General features: G+C 41.7%; 1 protein-coding gene across 9 annotated transcripts in view; it reads left to right on the top strand.

Annotated features, from left to right (window-relative positions):
• LOC110982507 (meiotic recombination protein REC8 homolog) overlaps window positions 1–17,491 on the top strand; it is a 388,761-nt gene that overhangs the window by 59,778 nt on the left and 311,492 nt on the right. For all 9 annotated transcript variants that reach the window (XR_015427552.1, XM_087145215.1, XM_087145210.1 and 6 more), the window contains exon 6: window positions 4,147–4,234. Coding sequence is in view for 8 of the 9 variants with exons in the window: in XM_087145215.1 (XP_087001341.1) it covers window positions 4,147–4,234 (88 nt within the window). In the remaining variant the exon portion in view is untranslated. The remainder of the gene's footprint in view (window positions 1–4,146; window positions 4,235–17,491) is intronic.

Genomic DNA, 17,491 nt, shown 5'->3' with positions numbered 1-17,491 from the left:
GGAAGAAATTATAACCATACGTGATCCAAGTTTGGTTAAAGAAATGCTGAGATGGAAATGAGGAATATTTTTGGCAGGTTGAATGCACAGAATAAAAATAATGAATATGTGGTGGGGCAGGGAAAAGATTAAAACCACATGTGATCCAGGTTTGGATAAAGAAATACTGAGATGGGGAGGATTAATATTTTTGGTGGATTGAAGGTGTGGAATGAAAATAATGAGAACGTGATGGGGCAGGGAAGAATTAAAACCACACGTGATCCAGATTTACATTAATGCTGCTTGGGGAAGTAATATTTCAGTGGGTTGGATGCTTGGCATCATTACGCGGTGGGACGGGGAAAAATAAAAACCACACGTAGTCTAGGTTTATAAATAAAAAGAAATGCTGAGACAGGCCTTGTCAATTAACAGACGCAGCTCCTTAAAAAGGCAATTGGCCCCATTACCTCGCAGAAATATACATTTTATTCAGTCAGTTGGCTGTCAGTCTTTGTTTTAATGAAAGCTCTTCAGAGAATTTATTTGAAATAGAGTGTCGTCATTAATGTTGTCGATCCTCTGCCAAAATTAAAAATTTACCTTTAGGAAATAGTTTTGTAGTACAATGTACATGTGTCTCCGGCTCACATGGTACTTAACACATTTCACTGGACTTTGAGATCTATTTGAGCTGAAGGCAGACTGAATAGTTTTCGGATCTAGACGTAGGATAATGACTGTACTCAGACTGTAAAATTCAGGCTTAACTTTCTATCAGCTTACATTTCAAAAACTCAGACACTTTTCTGGGTTCCCTCCCACCATCCCTTGCTTAGAACTTGGGACTTGCTTCTACAGGACTTGCTCTGTGGCCAAAATTGACAATGGACATTGGCGCACCGCGGCAAGCCTTGCGTTAGAGAGGGATTTCCTTATTCATGCTACTCATTAACATAACAATAGTAAACCCACAACAAGGATTGTTAATGTATTATCCGGCTGGGCTACCGGATAGGTTTCTGCGCCGCAAGCTCAAGGTTCTCACTGATACGACTGCGATTAACGAACGACGACACTGTCTGTGTTGTTTACTCTACAACTGACAAAATATTTATTGAAGCTCTCCTCAATAAAATAGGGTTAACAGACTGATTGGATGGTCTATGGGTCGACAGGCCGACGGACCCCTGTAATATTAGGAAAATAATACAATTACTTACATGTACAGTAGATAATACACTTACTACACACAACCTGCATGGTGCAAATAACACACTGGTAGTAAAAAGTCATGGGTCATACACAGTGGTTGGAGTGTGTAGCCTTGAGTTATTGTTATAACCAAAACACAGCTGTTAAACCTTTTGGACCACTTAAGGAATGCGACCAATTACACAACACTTTCTTTGGGTAGTTGTCACACAACACATCAAAATGACTTAGAACAAAAGTAAAACCTCTTAATCTGTGTTGGTGAGCATATACTAACTTTCCAATCTGGCATACAAAATCATGTAAAAACAGTTGCAAAAGTCAGAGTGTGAAACTGCTTGGAATGTAAATATACAATATAATTCTGGAGCTAACCTGGATATGCTAACTTGGCTTCTCTCCTACACAGATGCCACTTGAGCTATATAATAGAACAGAAATTTATCCTTACAAGGTGTACAATCATCCTTAATTACAAACTGGGACATTGTTGAATCAAGTGTGCCAAACAAGGGGATAATCAGAACAAATGGAGAGAAGAGTACACTGTAAAATAACTTCATGTGAATGCCATGATTGTGATTGATCATAAAAACAAGCTAACAATACAAGTCCATCAACTTCAGAAGTAACACAGTCTATTATACTAAGTAATCAAAATAAATTTAAAAATGAAGTTACACACAGGTAGATTACTAAGGACAGCAACTCACCCCATATGGCTACTGTGTAGACTCGAGTGTCGGGCTGTTGACCAGTGGTCTGCTGGGTGGTGGTGCAGACTGAATTTTGACCCCGAAATAGGCCCTTAAATGCCTGTTATAGTCTCTTGATGGACATTTCCATCAAGACTATGATTTGTCACTTGCAAGTTTGACCAACCCTTCCTCAAAGTTTGGTTTACATATAAGCTTCCCCATTGGTCAAATCTTTGAAGGTTCATTGTTTAACTCTGCTAATCAGCAGATTTTCTCCCAGGGTCCAACAACCTGCAACCTCCAATTTGATGAATCTCCCAAAGAATGAAAACCGGCATTCTGTTTCTAAAAATACTTGGTCAGGACTGTGGGAAAGTTCCCCTAAAACAATGGACTGGGTTAGGAAGTGAGGTAAACATCATGACCTCCACAATTGCATACTACAGATAGTTCCATTTTGGGTTGTATAAGGTTGGAAAGTATCCCTGGAACGAGGGGAGCAGAATAAGAAACATAAGATTTTGAACCCACACAATTATACATTTTTCCATTTCCTGACAATAATGAGCTGGGGACTGGTCTGGGCACTGCACTGCGCCATATGTAGAGTGGAGACAGATGACCTGGAAAATACGCTGTGGGGCACAGCAGCAGCTCGCAGTGGCTCGTGGCACGCCGATTAAAATCTTTTGGACATCGTGCATAACATTTTTTTTGGTCAATCACAAATTGCTACATGATGTACAGTGGTATGTGCATGAATTTTTTCACTACAGTTTAACCAGTTATAGACAGTATTGTCAGTGCTGTAATCGAGACCATGCACAGACGAAACAAAGGGAGTCTGAAGGCATCTACACAACACTGAATACTGTTTTTTGCTTTAATCCAGACTTTTGAAATATGGCAAGATTTATCCGCAGACTTCAAATGCAGCTACACACCACAAGTACTGTCTCTTGAAGATTGAGTCATTTTGCAATATTTGTGCGATAATTCTCACAGTTTCATACTTTACCACTCTTCAAGGCCCTGCCATTGAACAATATTTGCCACACTGCAGGCAGTGTACAATTACCAAGTTCAATATGATCTCTCTATATTCTTAGATGTTATGTGAGCGTGTGGGTGCACTGATGTTCCCAAACAATCGTGGACGTTAAACAGAAGAATTAATGACCGTCCACGATTCCCGATATGTCCATGATTGCCAAACATGTACAAAACATATTAGAGGCCTTCCAAAGAAATTAAAGTATGAACAAAAGAGGACAATAGGAACGTCCACGATTGCCCCAAAAAACATGTTTGTGTGTGTGGATGTGTATGTGTGTGCACGAACAAATAGGGGATTAAGTTTGCATACACATTCACAGTTGGAGGCTTACGGAATGATTGGCCTTTTGGAAGGATTTCGTCTAGGAAAGAGTCCAAGCAAAGTTGATGAATGGACCAGGAATTTCCAGCTCTTGTCTAGTGCATGAGTTGAGGGGAATTTATAAGCTGATTGTCAGAGATGCCACTGAGCTGGTAGATAAGTCATTACGTTAGTTTAACTTGGAAGCCGTTTGATTTTGGAAGGTTTCCCAAGCCAGTCTGTTAGGCATGGCGTTGACGCTGTTCTCTTTTAGGCAAGTTGTTCATGATGAATCAGGCTGCACTGCGTATGACAGACTTGATCATGGAGCTGTTCTTTCTATGAAAGGATCCTATATGTAGCTGATGCACTCTGTGATAGGCTACACAAAGTAACAACCTTCGAGGCAAGATCATTGCAGTCTCCAACTGGGCTCTGGTATCTTTTGTCCTACCTTATCCAGCCTGAACATTAGTGAATTTTTGCCCCAATGTTGTCCTGGGCAGAAATTTTAATATTGAAATTATTTTCTGCAACAAAAGGTCTCTATAGTTCACATGTTTAGCTTTCTTAAGATTTTTTTTTCTAAAACTGGTGTGTTCATTGTTGTATAAGTTATGTTAGCTGGCAGTAGGCCCATTTGCAACCCTTTTGCACAGGTGTTTTAATGATGAAATTTTGGGTTGATAATTTGAACAGAAAAGCTAAAAAGTGTCTTCCCAGACTCGCACATCACAGGCAGAATACATTCAATTGCCCAGAAAAGCATTGTATAGCACACTTTTAAATGCAGTTAACTAGAAAGGGATGTGGAACAGTCTACTTTTTAATAGGAAGACTATAAAATTGCAGATGTGTACCTATAAATATCGGTTGCCACTTATTCTTTTGAAGGACTTTGTTCAAGATGTGGGACCACTATTTCCAGTGATTATGACCCCAGAGCATACCATCAGCCCAAAACTTAGTAGGATAAATGAAAGTAAGTATATGTATAATATTCATTCATCCACAATTTGTTTATTTTGTTTAACTCACATTAATGTATATAAGCCCTGATAGGTTATGTTTTATGACTGCCTTTTGACATTGTTCTGGCATAATGGTACATTCAATCATGGAAGACGGACACAAGGAGTTTGAAATGCCCCTGCTATAACATCCGGCCAATTACTGCTTTCTGGCATGCATGGTATGTCCATAGTCAGGGTGCATTGGGCACCCCAAATGTACCACAAAATCACAAAGGTGAAAACATTGTTGCAGTTTCCTCATTTCATAATAATTAATGGTGTTCAATCTCATGCTAAAAAACATTCAACATCTGTGTATGATTCCTTATATAGAGTATATAAGAAGGAGAAAATCAACCGAATCCAGAAGGTTATGAGACTTGTGACTTTGTGACCTCGTGAGTGTGCATAAGTGGCGCGTGGTGTCACATGGTCACTTTTGATGACTCCCTCGGACAAATACATGTTGAAGAAATATACCGTACACAATCATAAAATAAATGGAAAAAAATACTCTACATTTTTGTTTCCTTTAAAAACTTGAATTAAATTGATTCCCCTTGAAGAAAGACTTTTTTCTCAGCACAGTTTTCGACAAGTTCCAAGGTCTCTTAACTCCAGTACAACTACAGGGTGTCCACATAAACAGTATACCGAGATAAAAATTACTCTAATAGCAAAACTACTTTATATATGGGAAAGAGAAATATATCTGTAGAAAGGGCAGAATGCCCTCTTTGCAATGGTATACAGCTTGTGATGTTATTGACACACATGAGTGAACAAACTAGACCGATGTTAAGGGTACTGAAATCGGCACTGTGACAAGTTTGCATATGCGATTAACAAGGCTAGACCATGCAAGTGTGGAGAATACCAAATGCCTTTGCTTTAAGAATGCATTTTTGAAAACAAGGAATCAAATATTCAAATTATTCAAAACTGAAAACCTTTACACCAACAGCAATCCACAATTGTACGTCACTCCATCTTAGCCATGAAGGAATGGTAGCCATAGGCCCCTTTTGACGATTGTCATGGGTCAGGTGAAACAGCAAAAGGATCCAAGTACCCTTTTTAGTTAAATCCGCTTCAAAACCAGTTATTACGTGCCATGGATAGAGGCCTTGACAAATAACTGCAGGCAGTTCAGAAATCTGCTCGTCTTAGGGTTTGATTTAACTCAACAAGCTTTTCTTTTTCCAGATTTTGCCAACAGGGTTAAAAACGAAATTTTACATTTTTAGAGGTTCTGCAATATAAATCCTTCTTCTGCTGGCTCTGACTCCTGACTGACTGGACTACACCCCAAGAAAAATTGGCAAAAATGTTCACACTTGACTAACCATGGCATTGAACAAAAGATGCATTCCCTGGACAACACACACATCCACTCTGCATAACTATCCTTATGGCAGACTTACTGAACTAAACTAACACAGTGAAATCAAGATACACTTAATTTAATATTCATGAGGCTTTAACTATTTACCAATGAGAATAAGGGAAATAAAACACACACCGAGAGACTGTTTTTTACAGGAAAATTTATTCACTTGTAAAACAGCGTACATTTAATAAAAAAAGAAAAACAGGTTAAATGTGACACGTGGTAAGCTGGTCTCTATGCGAGATGCACATAAATGGACTCTGTACCAGACATAATGGACAACGTGCAATGTCATGACATCCCATGGGATCAGCTTGTAAGTCCGACACCTCACGATTCCGATGCTTCATAAGTCCGACGCCTCATAGGTCCGACGCCTCATAAGTCTGACAAATGCATTTAAAAGTTCCAACGTTTTTCCGGCCCATGGCATAGATCCAATGCCTCAAAAAATCTGATGCCTCGAAAGTCCAACATTTGATTTGACACTAGTTACAAGCATATGAAGATGGCACTAGGAACAAGACTGATTCCTGGTGTCAAGTATGGTGTACTATTTATGAAACATTCAAATATTTTTAAGATTTCAAAAGTATTACTGTAAAAAAAATGCTTTTTTATAAAGCGAAGTATCATACATCATTCTTACACATGACGTTATTTTGGATTAAAAAAAACTGTACCAGTGTACGAGGTGTGTAGGTAGTCTGTTTGATTTAGCTTTCCTAACAGGGTCAGTGCCGTGGGCACAAGTTAAGAACAAAGTTGAATCTCGGGCGACGTGGCCCGTGGCCCGCACTCCTCCATGTTTCACAGCCAATCGCACTGACACCTCATATTAAGTCTGGCACCTCGTTGGTCCGACGTCAGATTTATGAGGCATCAGACCTTTGAGACATCGGAACTATGAGGTTGAAAAAAAAATTGCCCATAAATCCGATGTCTCATTATTTTGACGCCTCATAATTCCGCAAATTTAGACTTTTGAGGCGTCGGACTTATGATACGCACCCAATCCCATCCCTCAAAGGTGATGGAATGGCAAAATACCTTGTAACTCACAACATAGTTACTGTTCTTCAGTGTGTGATAGTTCTGATGTTTTCATGAGAAGGATCACCGGCCTCTTCACCTTAGTATCATCGGCAAACCTGTTGTCAATGATTCTCACAAGATCATCATTCCCTAGGTAGGTGTTCACAACTTCCACCATTTTGCAAGAACTGCATTTCTCGTCCTCACCAATAGCAAGCACAATGTCACCCACCTGTACATTTTCAGCTGACTGTTGCCACTTCTGGCATCATGGTGATAGCTTGTGGATGCATTCTACCCAGCGTCACCAGAACCCATCTACCATAGCATTGCAGATCTCTCTGCGTCTCCGTTTCCCACACAGTGGTATAGCGAGGACTTTACTGGTGGGGGAGGGGGACAAAGGGGCACCAGCATCTTATGGGGGAGCACAAGCTTTCAGTGGTATTTTTTTAGGGGCCTTGTGTCATTAGCCTCATTCAATATCCATTCCCCCGTTTTTTCAGGGGGGAGGGGCACCTGGGGGGCACCAGGAATTTGTGGGGGGACATGTGCAAGACAGGCTATCTGACAGAACACAGTCACCCATTCAACATATGTAAGATGATTTGCTTTAACGAGATGTCTCATCCCTTTCTCTGCCTCTTGGACTATGTGTTTGACAGCTCTTTGATGATGGTGTCCTCGTCAGAGTAAGGCCACACTTTCCTTGTTTTATGACTGTTGTACTCCACAGTATAAATAAATGTGTTTTCTTTCCATTTTATAGTCAACTCTCGTTAATACGAGGGCCTTGGGACTTTCTAAATTAGCTCGTATTATCAGGACCTCATATCACGTGAAAGCTGCTGTCCCACTTGTCGCATGTGTAACTGATCAACCGCATCGTTCAGCGTACATCATGGACAACTTCCTGTACGTACATGTAGGCCTACATGTACTTTGTATGCACGTACGCGTGGTTTGGAATTTTATTTCAAAACAGTTTATGTTTATGAAAGTGAGATGTAACTGTACTTTTTATGAACAAAGACTTGAAATAAAGAACAATAACATACTACAAGAACGGAGAAACCGGTCAAGTCGAGTTGGAGGATGCATGGTTGGACCGATGCCATTTTACGTCCCCAGCACACCATGATGAAATCGTCATACAACGCACACATGTAAGTACATTAACATTTTAGGTAGTAACCAACATCGGTGCTGCGCTTGTCGCATAAAAAGGGCGGGAACCAGTTATTGGTGGTGTGGATGGGCCAGTAGAGGGCGAATAAATTATTGAGTATTGTACGTTTTAATTTGAAACGATGTGTGGGTTCGGTGAAAAATTGAGTGAAAACTGCAGCGCTTTACTGCTGTACACAATCAATTACAGAAGCGCCTTTACGAATTCAATGGATTGACTGATTGACAAGTTGCTTTCAAAAATGCTTGTGCTAATTAGACGTATAACAATACTTTTGCATGCAGCTGGGGCCCCTGAAATGCTCGTAACACGCGAGTTCGTATTATGGATTTTTTTTCTCATAGGAATGTGCCTAATTCAGTTGGGACCGGCAAATACACTCGTCTTAACCGGAGTCTCGTCTTACCTGAGCTCATATTACCGAGATTCGACTGTATTTTGTTCAACCCTTTCGTTCTGATCTATGAGTTTCTTTATAACAGGCTGGATCTTGCAAGCCTTGGTTAAGTGATCATGATAACAATACAGCTTCCTTCCACACAATGCTTGGGAGAGCATCTTCTCCACACACACAATACACATCTGTGCTTTCTCTGCACACCCAGGATAGTCTTTTGTAGATTCATGAGTGTATGTTTAAATGTGAATGGAAATGATGTTAAGTTTGATTGAGGGGATGGAAATGAGATGCCAAGGGTGGTACAGGTGATGAGAATTGGTGGGAAATGAGACAGTGTCTCCTTGAATTCCATCTGTATAGATGTGTGTCACTTGGCTCTGCTGCAGCGACATGATTTTTCTTTTTTAGGGCAATCCAGGCTCTAAGATTGTAATAACAAGCAGTCTGGTTGGTAGTAGGCAGCAGCTTGCTAAAAAGTAGAATTTCTAGAGTGGCTACCGAGTAATTTTCTGCTTGATGTTTGTTTTCAACCTGGCTTGAGGGAGACGAGTCAACAATTTTGATCAGTAATCACGGCCTGCTCCGATGTCCGGCCTGCTCTCGAGATGAGACGAGGGTCGTACGGATTGTCCTTGACACTGTGAGGGCCTAGAAAGCTGAGAGCTGTCTAGTGACCGTCCGCCATATATGTACTTCCAAAGACAGTAGGCTGGAGTACCGTTTCAAGCTGATAAGATGTGAGAGGTGCCCAAAGACATCAGAGACTTCATTCATGCATGGACCATTTACCCAGGGATGTGCAACCGCGAGCGGCCCAAGTGCAAATACACGTGCGACCTTGGTTCCACGTGTGTTACAGATTGTTATTACCCCTGCAGGCGCTCTTGACTTTCTCAAAAAACATTTGACCATATGGCATGCGTTGCAGCATGCAGAGTCCAGCCGTGGTTGTGCCGAGAGGACGCGCCGATGCGGTGCTTAAATCTTCTTCATTTATCGATTTCACGGACAAAGTTTTAATGAGGCAAAATTCCCAATTTTGTGGCACACTTTTCACGGAATGTATAGGATGAAATATCTTGAGCAGCATATTAAGAAAGGGTGTACCCTGACTTAAAATATTACAAAAAAACAGTGGTAGACAGGAATATGTGTTTTATTATTAGAGAAAGTGTTACATAATCTAATTGAATTTCTGCTTTGATATTGTGGCAGCCGTAACACGCACTGAACCAGTTCTGAGCTTAAGTTGCACATCCCTAAGTAAATGGTTCGTGATTCATGGCTGATTGCATGAATTCTGAACAGTAGATATGTATTGTGTCTGGCATCACTCGCAGAAGTGAAGACTTTGTTAATTTTGTAATAAAATTGGAATTATCCTATCAATAAGAATCGGACGTCCTACATGCAGGTGTGGTGGCACAAGCAACTGTTGGATAGTAATTAATTTATCTTTACTTTTGGATTGACCTCTGACTTGTGATATGCCATTATTGGCTTCGATTGTTCCTTGAGGTACGGCTGTTGTAACTCCTGTAGTTTGTCCTTAAAGTACTGTGGGAGTCGACCCTTGCGTAGAGGGGGCTGAACAGAGCCCATGTTGACAATGGCTTCAAACCATCCAGCACAACCATTTTAGCCACTGAAGTCTGGGTTAAAAATCTCATCAAACACAAGGTTGAGGGACTGGAAAGCAGCTCTAGCTTCTGCAGGTAGAGTTTTGTCAGGGTCGAGGAAGACTTTGTCGGAGTGTGGGGGGTGATTGGACTGTCATGGTAGGAGTCATGCTTGCGTGTTGCATCTTCCTGTTGGGCAGGAACACAGGGCAGACTTGACAAAAGTGTTTGTGGCGTTTCAGCACCTATGGCTCTGCAGTCAGGTTAGGAATGCAGATTCTGCCAGCCACACTGTCAATTGGTATGTCTGGGGGTGGCCAGGTGGTGGCGGGGCCAGTTAGGTTGGCACAAAGGGTGTAAGATCGGGGTTCGAGGGCGAAAGTGTCTTTGGCAGGTCAAACAGCCAAGTCATTTGTTACCATGAAGGGCATGACACAAAGTGCATTGACATCGAGGTGCTAGACCACCAGGGCCTCGAACAGGAACTCGAGCCTGTCACAGGAGAAGGTGATTTGCGTCTCGCCCGTCAACGTGAGTGGGGAAGAACCGTCTGCTTGGTGGGCTGATTGGGAGCTCTTTTTGACGGGGGCCCCGATACGCTTTGCAGGAGCTGCACTTATCATGTTTCCTGTGGCACCAGTATCGATGAGGACACTAATAGTGTGGTGTCCACAGAAGATGTCTAAGTATGGGGATTGTCTTGTCTTGACCCAGTAGGAGGAGTAGGTGTGTATGTTGTGGCTGGTGTCACCAATCTCATCTTCATGTAGGATGTGGGGCTCGTCATCTGGACCGTCATCAATGATATTTGGGATCGGACGTGCATTCAAGATGAAACGTCAGTCCTGCTTGGGAAGGTAGGGGCCCTCGTTCAGGAAGTGGTTGGAATCACTCCGTCCGACTTGTTTGCAGATTGGGCAAGATTTCTGGGAGCAGGAGGGGTGTGGTTGGCATCGATAGGGGCAGAACTACAAGGGAGAGGGACGTGTCAGTGGTAGGCATGAGGCTGCAGCACGCATGGCCTTGGTATTGTCTCAGGCAAAAAGATCTTCGAGGAGGGAATCCAGGGCTTGGGACAGTTGTGGTTTTATGGATGTGTGCGTGACCAGAGCTCGGTGCCGTAACGCTGTTTCACTAACTTAGGCAGACCAGAATGAATCAGTCGCAGCCATGTCAGAACGATAAAGTTCTCTAAGGAGGGGGAGAGCTCCTTGTCTTCTGACAACAGTTAGCCGTGATGGAAAATTCCACTGTCTGAGCAGAGTAAATTGTCCTCGACAAAGGCCATGAGGCATTGGTACAGATCTTTAGGTCATTCCTCTGGGCGGAGGTGGATGTCAGAGAAGTCAATGAAATGGGCACCAGTTGACTTTAAACCATAATGAAGGCGTATGGCTTGCCTTATGGATTGGACGGAAGTAGAGTTTTTTATTACAGTGTATTGTGTTGCGGGCAATCACCGGGCAATAGTTTGCTATCTGTCCTAGCATCAACACAAGCATAGTGACTTTTTGCTGAGCGGTCTTCCGTTTATCAACTGGGATTGTATCTGTGTCATCAGCAAAGTCCCGCAGGGGAGCAGTTTTGGTTTTCTTTCCCCACACGCAGCTAAGTATGGAGCAAAGTTTGGGTGGAGTGAGAGGATGTATTTCAAGTTCTGTCGCCAATTCTCGAGGATATTTTTCGCCTCCACTTCACTCAAGCACCACTGCTTCGGTGCACAGTGGGTAGATGCCATTGTGCAATATGAAATGGTTGGAATGGACAATAAAAGTTGTAATACGAAAGAGTTTCCCTGGACACACAAGAACCACTAGTGGGAAACCGCCTTGTTGGATATAGAGGAGGTTTAATGCACACGGGCAAAACACGGAAATTGAGTAAAACAAAAAGCGAGAATGAGGTCAGGGGTCACCAACACAAGAGGGCGCAATCACAACTAATGGCAGTGTGTACAGATGAAATAAGAAAGTCCACACGGTGGAGGTTGTGGAAAAGTAGATCCAGCAGAAAGTCGGATTGGCCACTTGCAGTGTGTTGATGGATGGCGTAATTGATAGTAGATTAGGAATCCTGGTTGCAGAGAGGGCCGGATTTTTAAAAGAGAAATTCGCTTCATGTCAAGGGCCCCGGGAAAATTTTGAAATATAACTGCTTTGTGGTGCAAAAATTCATTACGTTCACATTTTATTTGAAATTCCCGAAGGCAAAATTGATTCATAGCAATAGGTATACCAAAGTTGTAAATATTGAGGTTTGTAGAGTTAGTTGGCAATTTCCCACATGATCTAACCACGAGAATGCAGATTGCCTATCCAAGCTTGCAGATATTCTGACCCCAGTGCAGATTGTGTCGCCTACCCGTCTAACAAAACGGTGTATTGAATACAAGTCCATTTCCGGGGATTTGTGACTTGAGAATCGGTCTCAAAACTGTAGCCAAGTCAGAACCTCATTGGACACTTGTACAATCATTTGTGTTGCTCCGACATCTCGATGAGTTTATGTCCACATTACCAGCACACTGTCGTAAAAGTTGGTACCTTAATCCTGCCCTAACTTACTCTTTATACTGGGTTTTGCAGTTTTTGTTGTTAAAAACGAGAGCTGGGGGGGTTGAGTTGCAGGCGGCCTTGGGCAGTAGCCCACGTTATTTGCGGTCAGGTAATCGCCATAGTTGATTGGTTAACAAAGTGAAATGGGTATAGCAACAGTGCATAGCAGCACAGAATGTTGTAAAGTCACCTCAATAGTATTGTAACTCGAATGTCTGGTGACCCTTTAAACTCTAGAGGAATGGCAGTGGGGTTGACCGGTGATGCGTTTAATTAGGTTTCGGGTTAGGTCCGGGAGTTTGGAAACCGGGGGCTGTCAAGTGTGTCAGGTCGGGGGGATATAGAACAAAGGGGGTATTGGGGTAACTGTCAGGAGATTGACAACGTGTTTTTAGTGAGTAAATTATGTTGTAGAAAGTGGGAAACGGAACTAATAAGACTGCCATGATGGAAAAAGGAGGGAGAGTTTGACAATATCCGGAGTACGATAAAAATTAGTAAATGGAAGAAAGGTCCAAATGGGTATTGTGGACCATTGTTTTGCATCTTTGTGCTAAGATGGTGTTTTCAAGACTGTGGAAAACAGGGGAGGGAATTAAATAATGTCAGAAAGGGGAAAATTAGTCGGTCTAAGCCGAGCTGCCGAGGAGTTCAGATTGGATCGACTAACACAACTTTGGCACCGGGATTTAGTTAATGTGTGGACGATTGTGACCAAACTGTTAGTTCATCTTGGATTGTGCACAAGGATTGGGTACTGACGGGACGTTTGTAATTAATTCATGTGAGTACATGAACCGGTATTCTACCTTTACTTAATTTTGCGACAGTGCATTTCGGCAGGGCGAAGGGGTGCGCGATGGGTCCTCGTGCCCCCTCCTTGCCATTTGTAAATGTTTAACACTAGTTAGTTAGGGTACCTCACGCATAGAGGAAGTGAGTGGAAGTGAATAAACCCGCTAGAGGTAGACGGTATCACACATATCTTTGCCGGGTGGGCCATTTCGTTCAGAGTCCCTTGTCCTTGGTGTAACGGGCGGTATATTTCAGCCCAAACGGATCCAGGCCCTGGCCAAATCACGCGCGAGTGGCGCCGCGACCGGGCTGAGTGGCCCGGCGAGCCAAGGGTTCGTGGACTACGGAGGGGAAACCGCCACAGTATTGACGCAGCATTTCCTGGGGGCTGGCATTAGACTAAAGTAATGTTGGAAAGTACTGTTGCCAATAATTTATTTTTCTCATTTACACAAATCCTGAGGGGGTAGGTTATGTATCCCCCCACCTTTGGTGGTGGAATGATGGGCCATGGAATCATCCCACACTTTTTTTGTGATGAGCAAAAAAGTTGATTTGTAAAATGATTTTAATATGCTATTCTGAGTTTGACGATTTTATGTACTATGTTTATCATGAACATTGCCCCATAGTACATGGTGTGGCATTGATTTATAATATATACTCTTTTCAAGACATTTCCAAAAAATTACTACGCAAAGAAAGAAATTAATTTAAACTAAGAAAGAAAGAAAAATTTGCCAGGAAACAGACTTTTTAAACAACCTCTCTCTACCGGTACATTGCATGAAAAAAGAGAATCAAACCCACATGTCTCGTGGATTGGAATATAAGTGAACTTTTTCTTGTATCAATTATCTAAAAGCCGCAAAAGGCCGTCTAAAGGGTCTGTTTCTGCCATACCCAAATATTTGAAATCCGCTGGGGACATAAATTCTATAAAGCTGTATGGGCCTCGGTTATTCGTCCCCCAACTATGTATTTGTATAATCAAAGGTTTTAATGAAGGGTCCAAAATTTTATCAAATAAGCTTTTAATGTAAAGTGTTCTGAATTAAGAGGGATTTATTTTATTCACAGAGCTACAGTACGAGAAGACCATTCCATTAGGATCTTGCAATGACGATTGAAGACTGTAATTACAAAGGACTAGGACTAAAACTGGCAGTCAAATTTGTTACATTTTGACATCTCAAGCTCTCATTTATCACATGGTTTTCCCTCTTGTACAACTCCTGATATTCGGTTTCCATTCATTCCAAAGACCTTATTTATGGAATCTATATGGGATTTTTCTTGCAAAACAATGTTCCGAATTATATATTTGGAATAGGACTCAGTTGACCGAGTCCCCAATTTCAAGAAATTAAGGCTTCCTTTAATTGTGGACAGTTTTGAAGTCACAGTTTTCCATTTAATTGTGTTGAAGTGTGGTTGCCGGTGAAAAAGGGGATGCAAATGGGCTGAGAAAGGGATGCGAATTGCCTCGCCGGATTAATCGTATCAGACGGGGCTGGTTGCCGGTGACAAAAGGGGATGCGAGTGGGCTGAGAAAGGGATGCGAATTGCCTTGCAGGATTGACCGTGTCAGACTGGGCTGGCTGCCGGTAAAAAAGGGGATGCGAGTGGGCTGAGAAAGGGATGCGAAATGTCTCGCCGGATTAATCGTGTCAGACAGCTGGTTGCCGGTGGAAGAAAGGGGAAGTGGAATTTTCATTCTATTCAGTAGGGGGCTCATGCCTAATATGAGGTGACAATTCGATTGAACCTGTAGAAGTACCCTTTTCGTCGCAATTATTTCTAACGTTACATTCATTTCTACAAATGAAAATAATACTAAATATACCTCTGATATAAAGGAGATATAATGAGGCTGCTATAACATCTTAGATAAAAAGATGGTTTCAAAATGTCCGTAGTTGTAATCGCCAGCATGAACTTTAATGTTGTTACTTGGAAAACGATTTAATAAACTTCACTTAAAATTTACCTTTGCCAAATACTGAAAATTATCGGTATTACATCAATATAGAACAGCAAAAGTGAACTTGTAATTCAATTGTTGCATGCATACTGATATTCAACGTTCCATCGAAATGTATTTAATGAAATTTTAATTTCAGCATTTTTCTTTTGTTATCCTTATGTTTGTACACAGCCCATCGCACGAAATAAGGGTTTCTATTAAAGAAAGTGTGGGTTTTAAATTACTGAGCCGAAACCCACTCTTATTCATTTATTTATTAGCAAACATTACCACCGTGCATGAACACGATCAGTCAAGTGGGGAATTGATAAGTAGTATTGTTTGAATTCACCGATGCATGTTGGGTCATATCCCTTGGCTTATTTTTCCATTTCTACACATGCTTTTATTATCCTGCGTTGTTTTACCAGCTTAGCATATTTTTACTTGCGACAAGAAATTGTTCTAGCGTGTCCTGTCAATACTCAACCCTCCAATCAGTACATACATGTAAGTTTGAAACAAGATGCAACACTGCCTCTGTGCTTAGAATGATGAATAGGTAACTCTTGCATTCATCTCAGCTTTCACAGTGGCAGTTTGTCTTCTAGGAGCAAAGAAACCAGGCAATAGTTGTCGGAGATGCTTGATTATTTCCATGGAAACATGGAAATGCCGTGCAGAGTTAACCTGGACAATGTCATCATACAGAGAAAATCCATCTCTCAATTCTATCATCTTCAACATAGAAATTATGTCTCCTTTCGTGAAGGCCATTCCAAGCAGCCACGTTTTCATTTATTTCCCCTTTCTGCAGACTACAGTCAAAAGCCATACGTAGTAAAAAAATATTCTTTCTCACCAAAATTAATGTCGCGTGCAATGCCCATGACACTCTCCCTCTACTGTCTTAATCTTTTGGCAATTTCTCTGGATCCGCAGTCACAGTTTCGGGGATCTGGGTTGTCACATTTTTTTTCAATACTGGTAACTGTCTTATGCAATGACTTGTTGCTTTTCCTCTCTGCGCCTCGCTTTCTGATGTGATGTGGAAGTGTACCATTTCCAACTTGGAACTCTGTAGCTGTCAAGAATGTCTGGATTATGTTCTTTTTCTGCAAGCAGGGGATTATTGTCAGGGAATTCTCTTGCGGGCTGCTCACCATCACGTGCTTCTCCTGTCCGGAGGTGACCAGCTGATCAGTCTCATTTCTACCTTGCTGTTCTTGCTCATTTTGTATGTTAGGCGTAGTGTAATTTTTGGCTGCTGTATCATTCATTGGCGTGTCTCGTGGTTGCTTTTTAAGTGTCTACCTGCTGGCTCTTTTGAAAATGAAAGAAGACGTATACATCTTGATTTTACAGCATTTCTACGTTGTTTAACGTCTTCTGACTCTGCAACGCTGCTATCATTCCGGAGGGAATTACCTCCAAACAACAAACTTAGAAAGGCCGTCAGTGATATTGCTCGTCTTTGGTGGTCTCCTTGCCTAAATAAAAAAATTTTACCTTGCAACAAGTCCTTGATTCTCAAAGTGTCAAATGGTTCCAACTTTTTTTTGCGTCGTCTTCGATCTTGATCAAGGAATGTGAGTGTTGATCCATTTATGGGCTCCGCATCGAAATTTTTATTACACCAGTAATTCCAGTCGTCCATGGAAAAGTAATGACATTTTCAAACAATTATTATGCCCATTGATCTGCTATAGCTGAACTCAATAACACGAAAGACAGTCATGAAGCTTAGATCATTGTTGCAAACTGTAACCCTTTCCGAAGTGAGCAAATTCCACAAAGGAAACAGCTTTTGTTGAAGCATAAAGTATACAACATAATGAGGTAAGGAACTAATAAAGTTGGCGTTATAATGTTCATAAATTTCTGTGATCAGGGTTTGTAAATTTATAAACACATTTAAACGAAAACAAACAGGACGAGTTGTGACAAACAAGGTTTGGGCAATCAAGCTGGTGAAATGTTGGCAAAAAATTACCGCTGCATGAAGTTTATTCAACAGTAACTGTCCACACCCATGACGAAACATCCTGCATTTACATTTTTTTACAACCGACAGAAAAGTGGAGGGTTAAAACGAGAAGAGGTTGAAACAGCCTTCTGGTACCATCCTGGTCACCGACATAATCAATGTGCACTGTGAGCATGCATAAACACATGTAGTGTATACTTTTATAGTGTGTTCAGCATACCCTGCGGTTTCAGCAGTCACTGACTCTGAACTCCCCTGTGACTGCCGAGTTAATTGAACGTGGTTAGGAG

Source organism: Acanthaster planci, linkage group LG13, assembly GCF_054643075.1.
Source record: "Acanthaster planci isolate LZ-2023a linkage group LG13, COTS_SCS, whole genome shotgun sequence".
NCBI lineage: Eukaryota > Metazoa > Echinodermata > Asteroidea > Valvatida > Acanthasteridae > Acanthaster > Acanthaster planci.
Note: the sequence above shows the minus strand (reverse complement) of the source record. Positions and strands in the feature narration are given on the sequence as shown.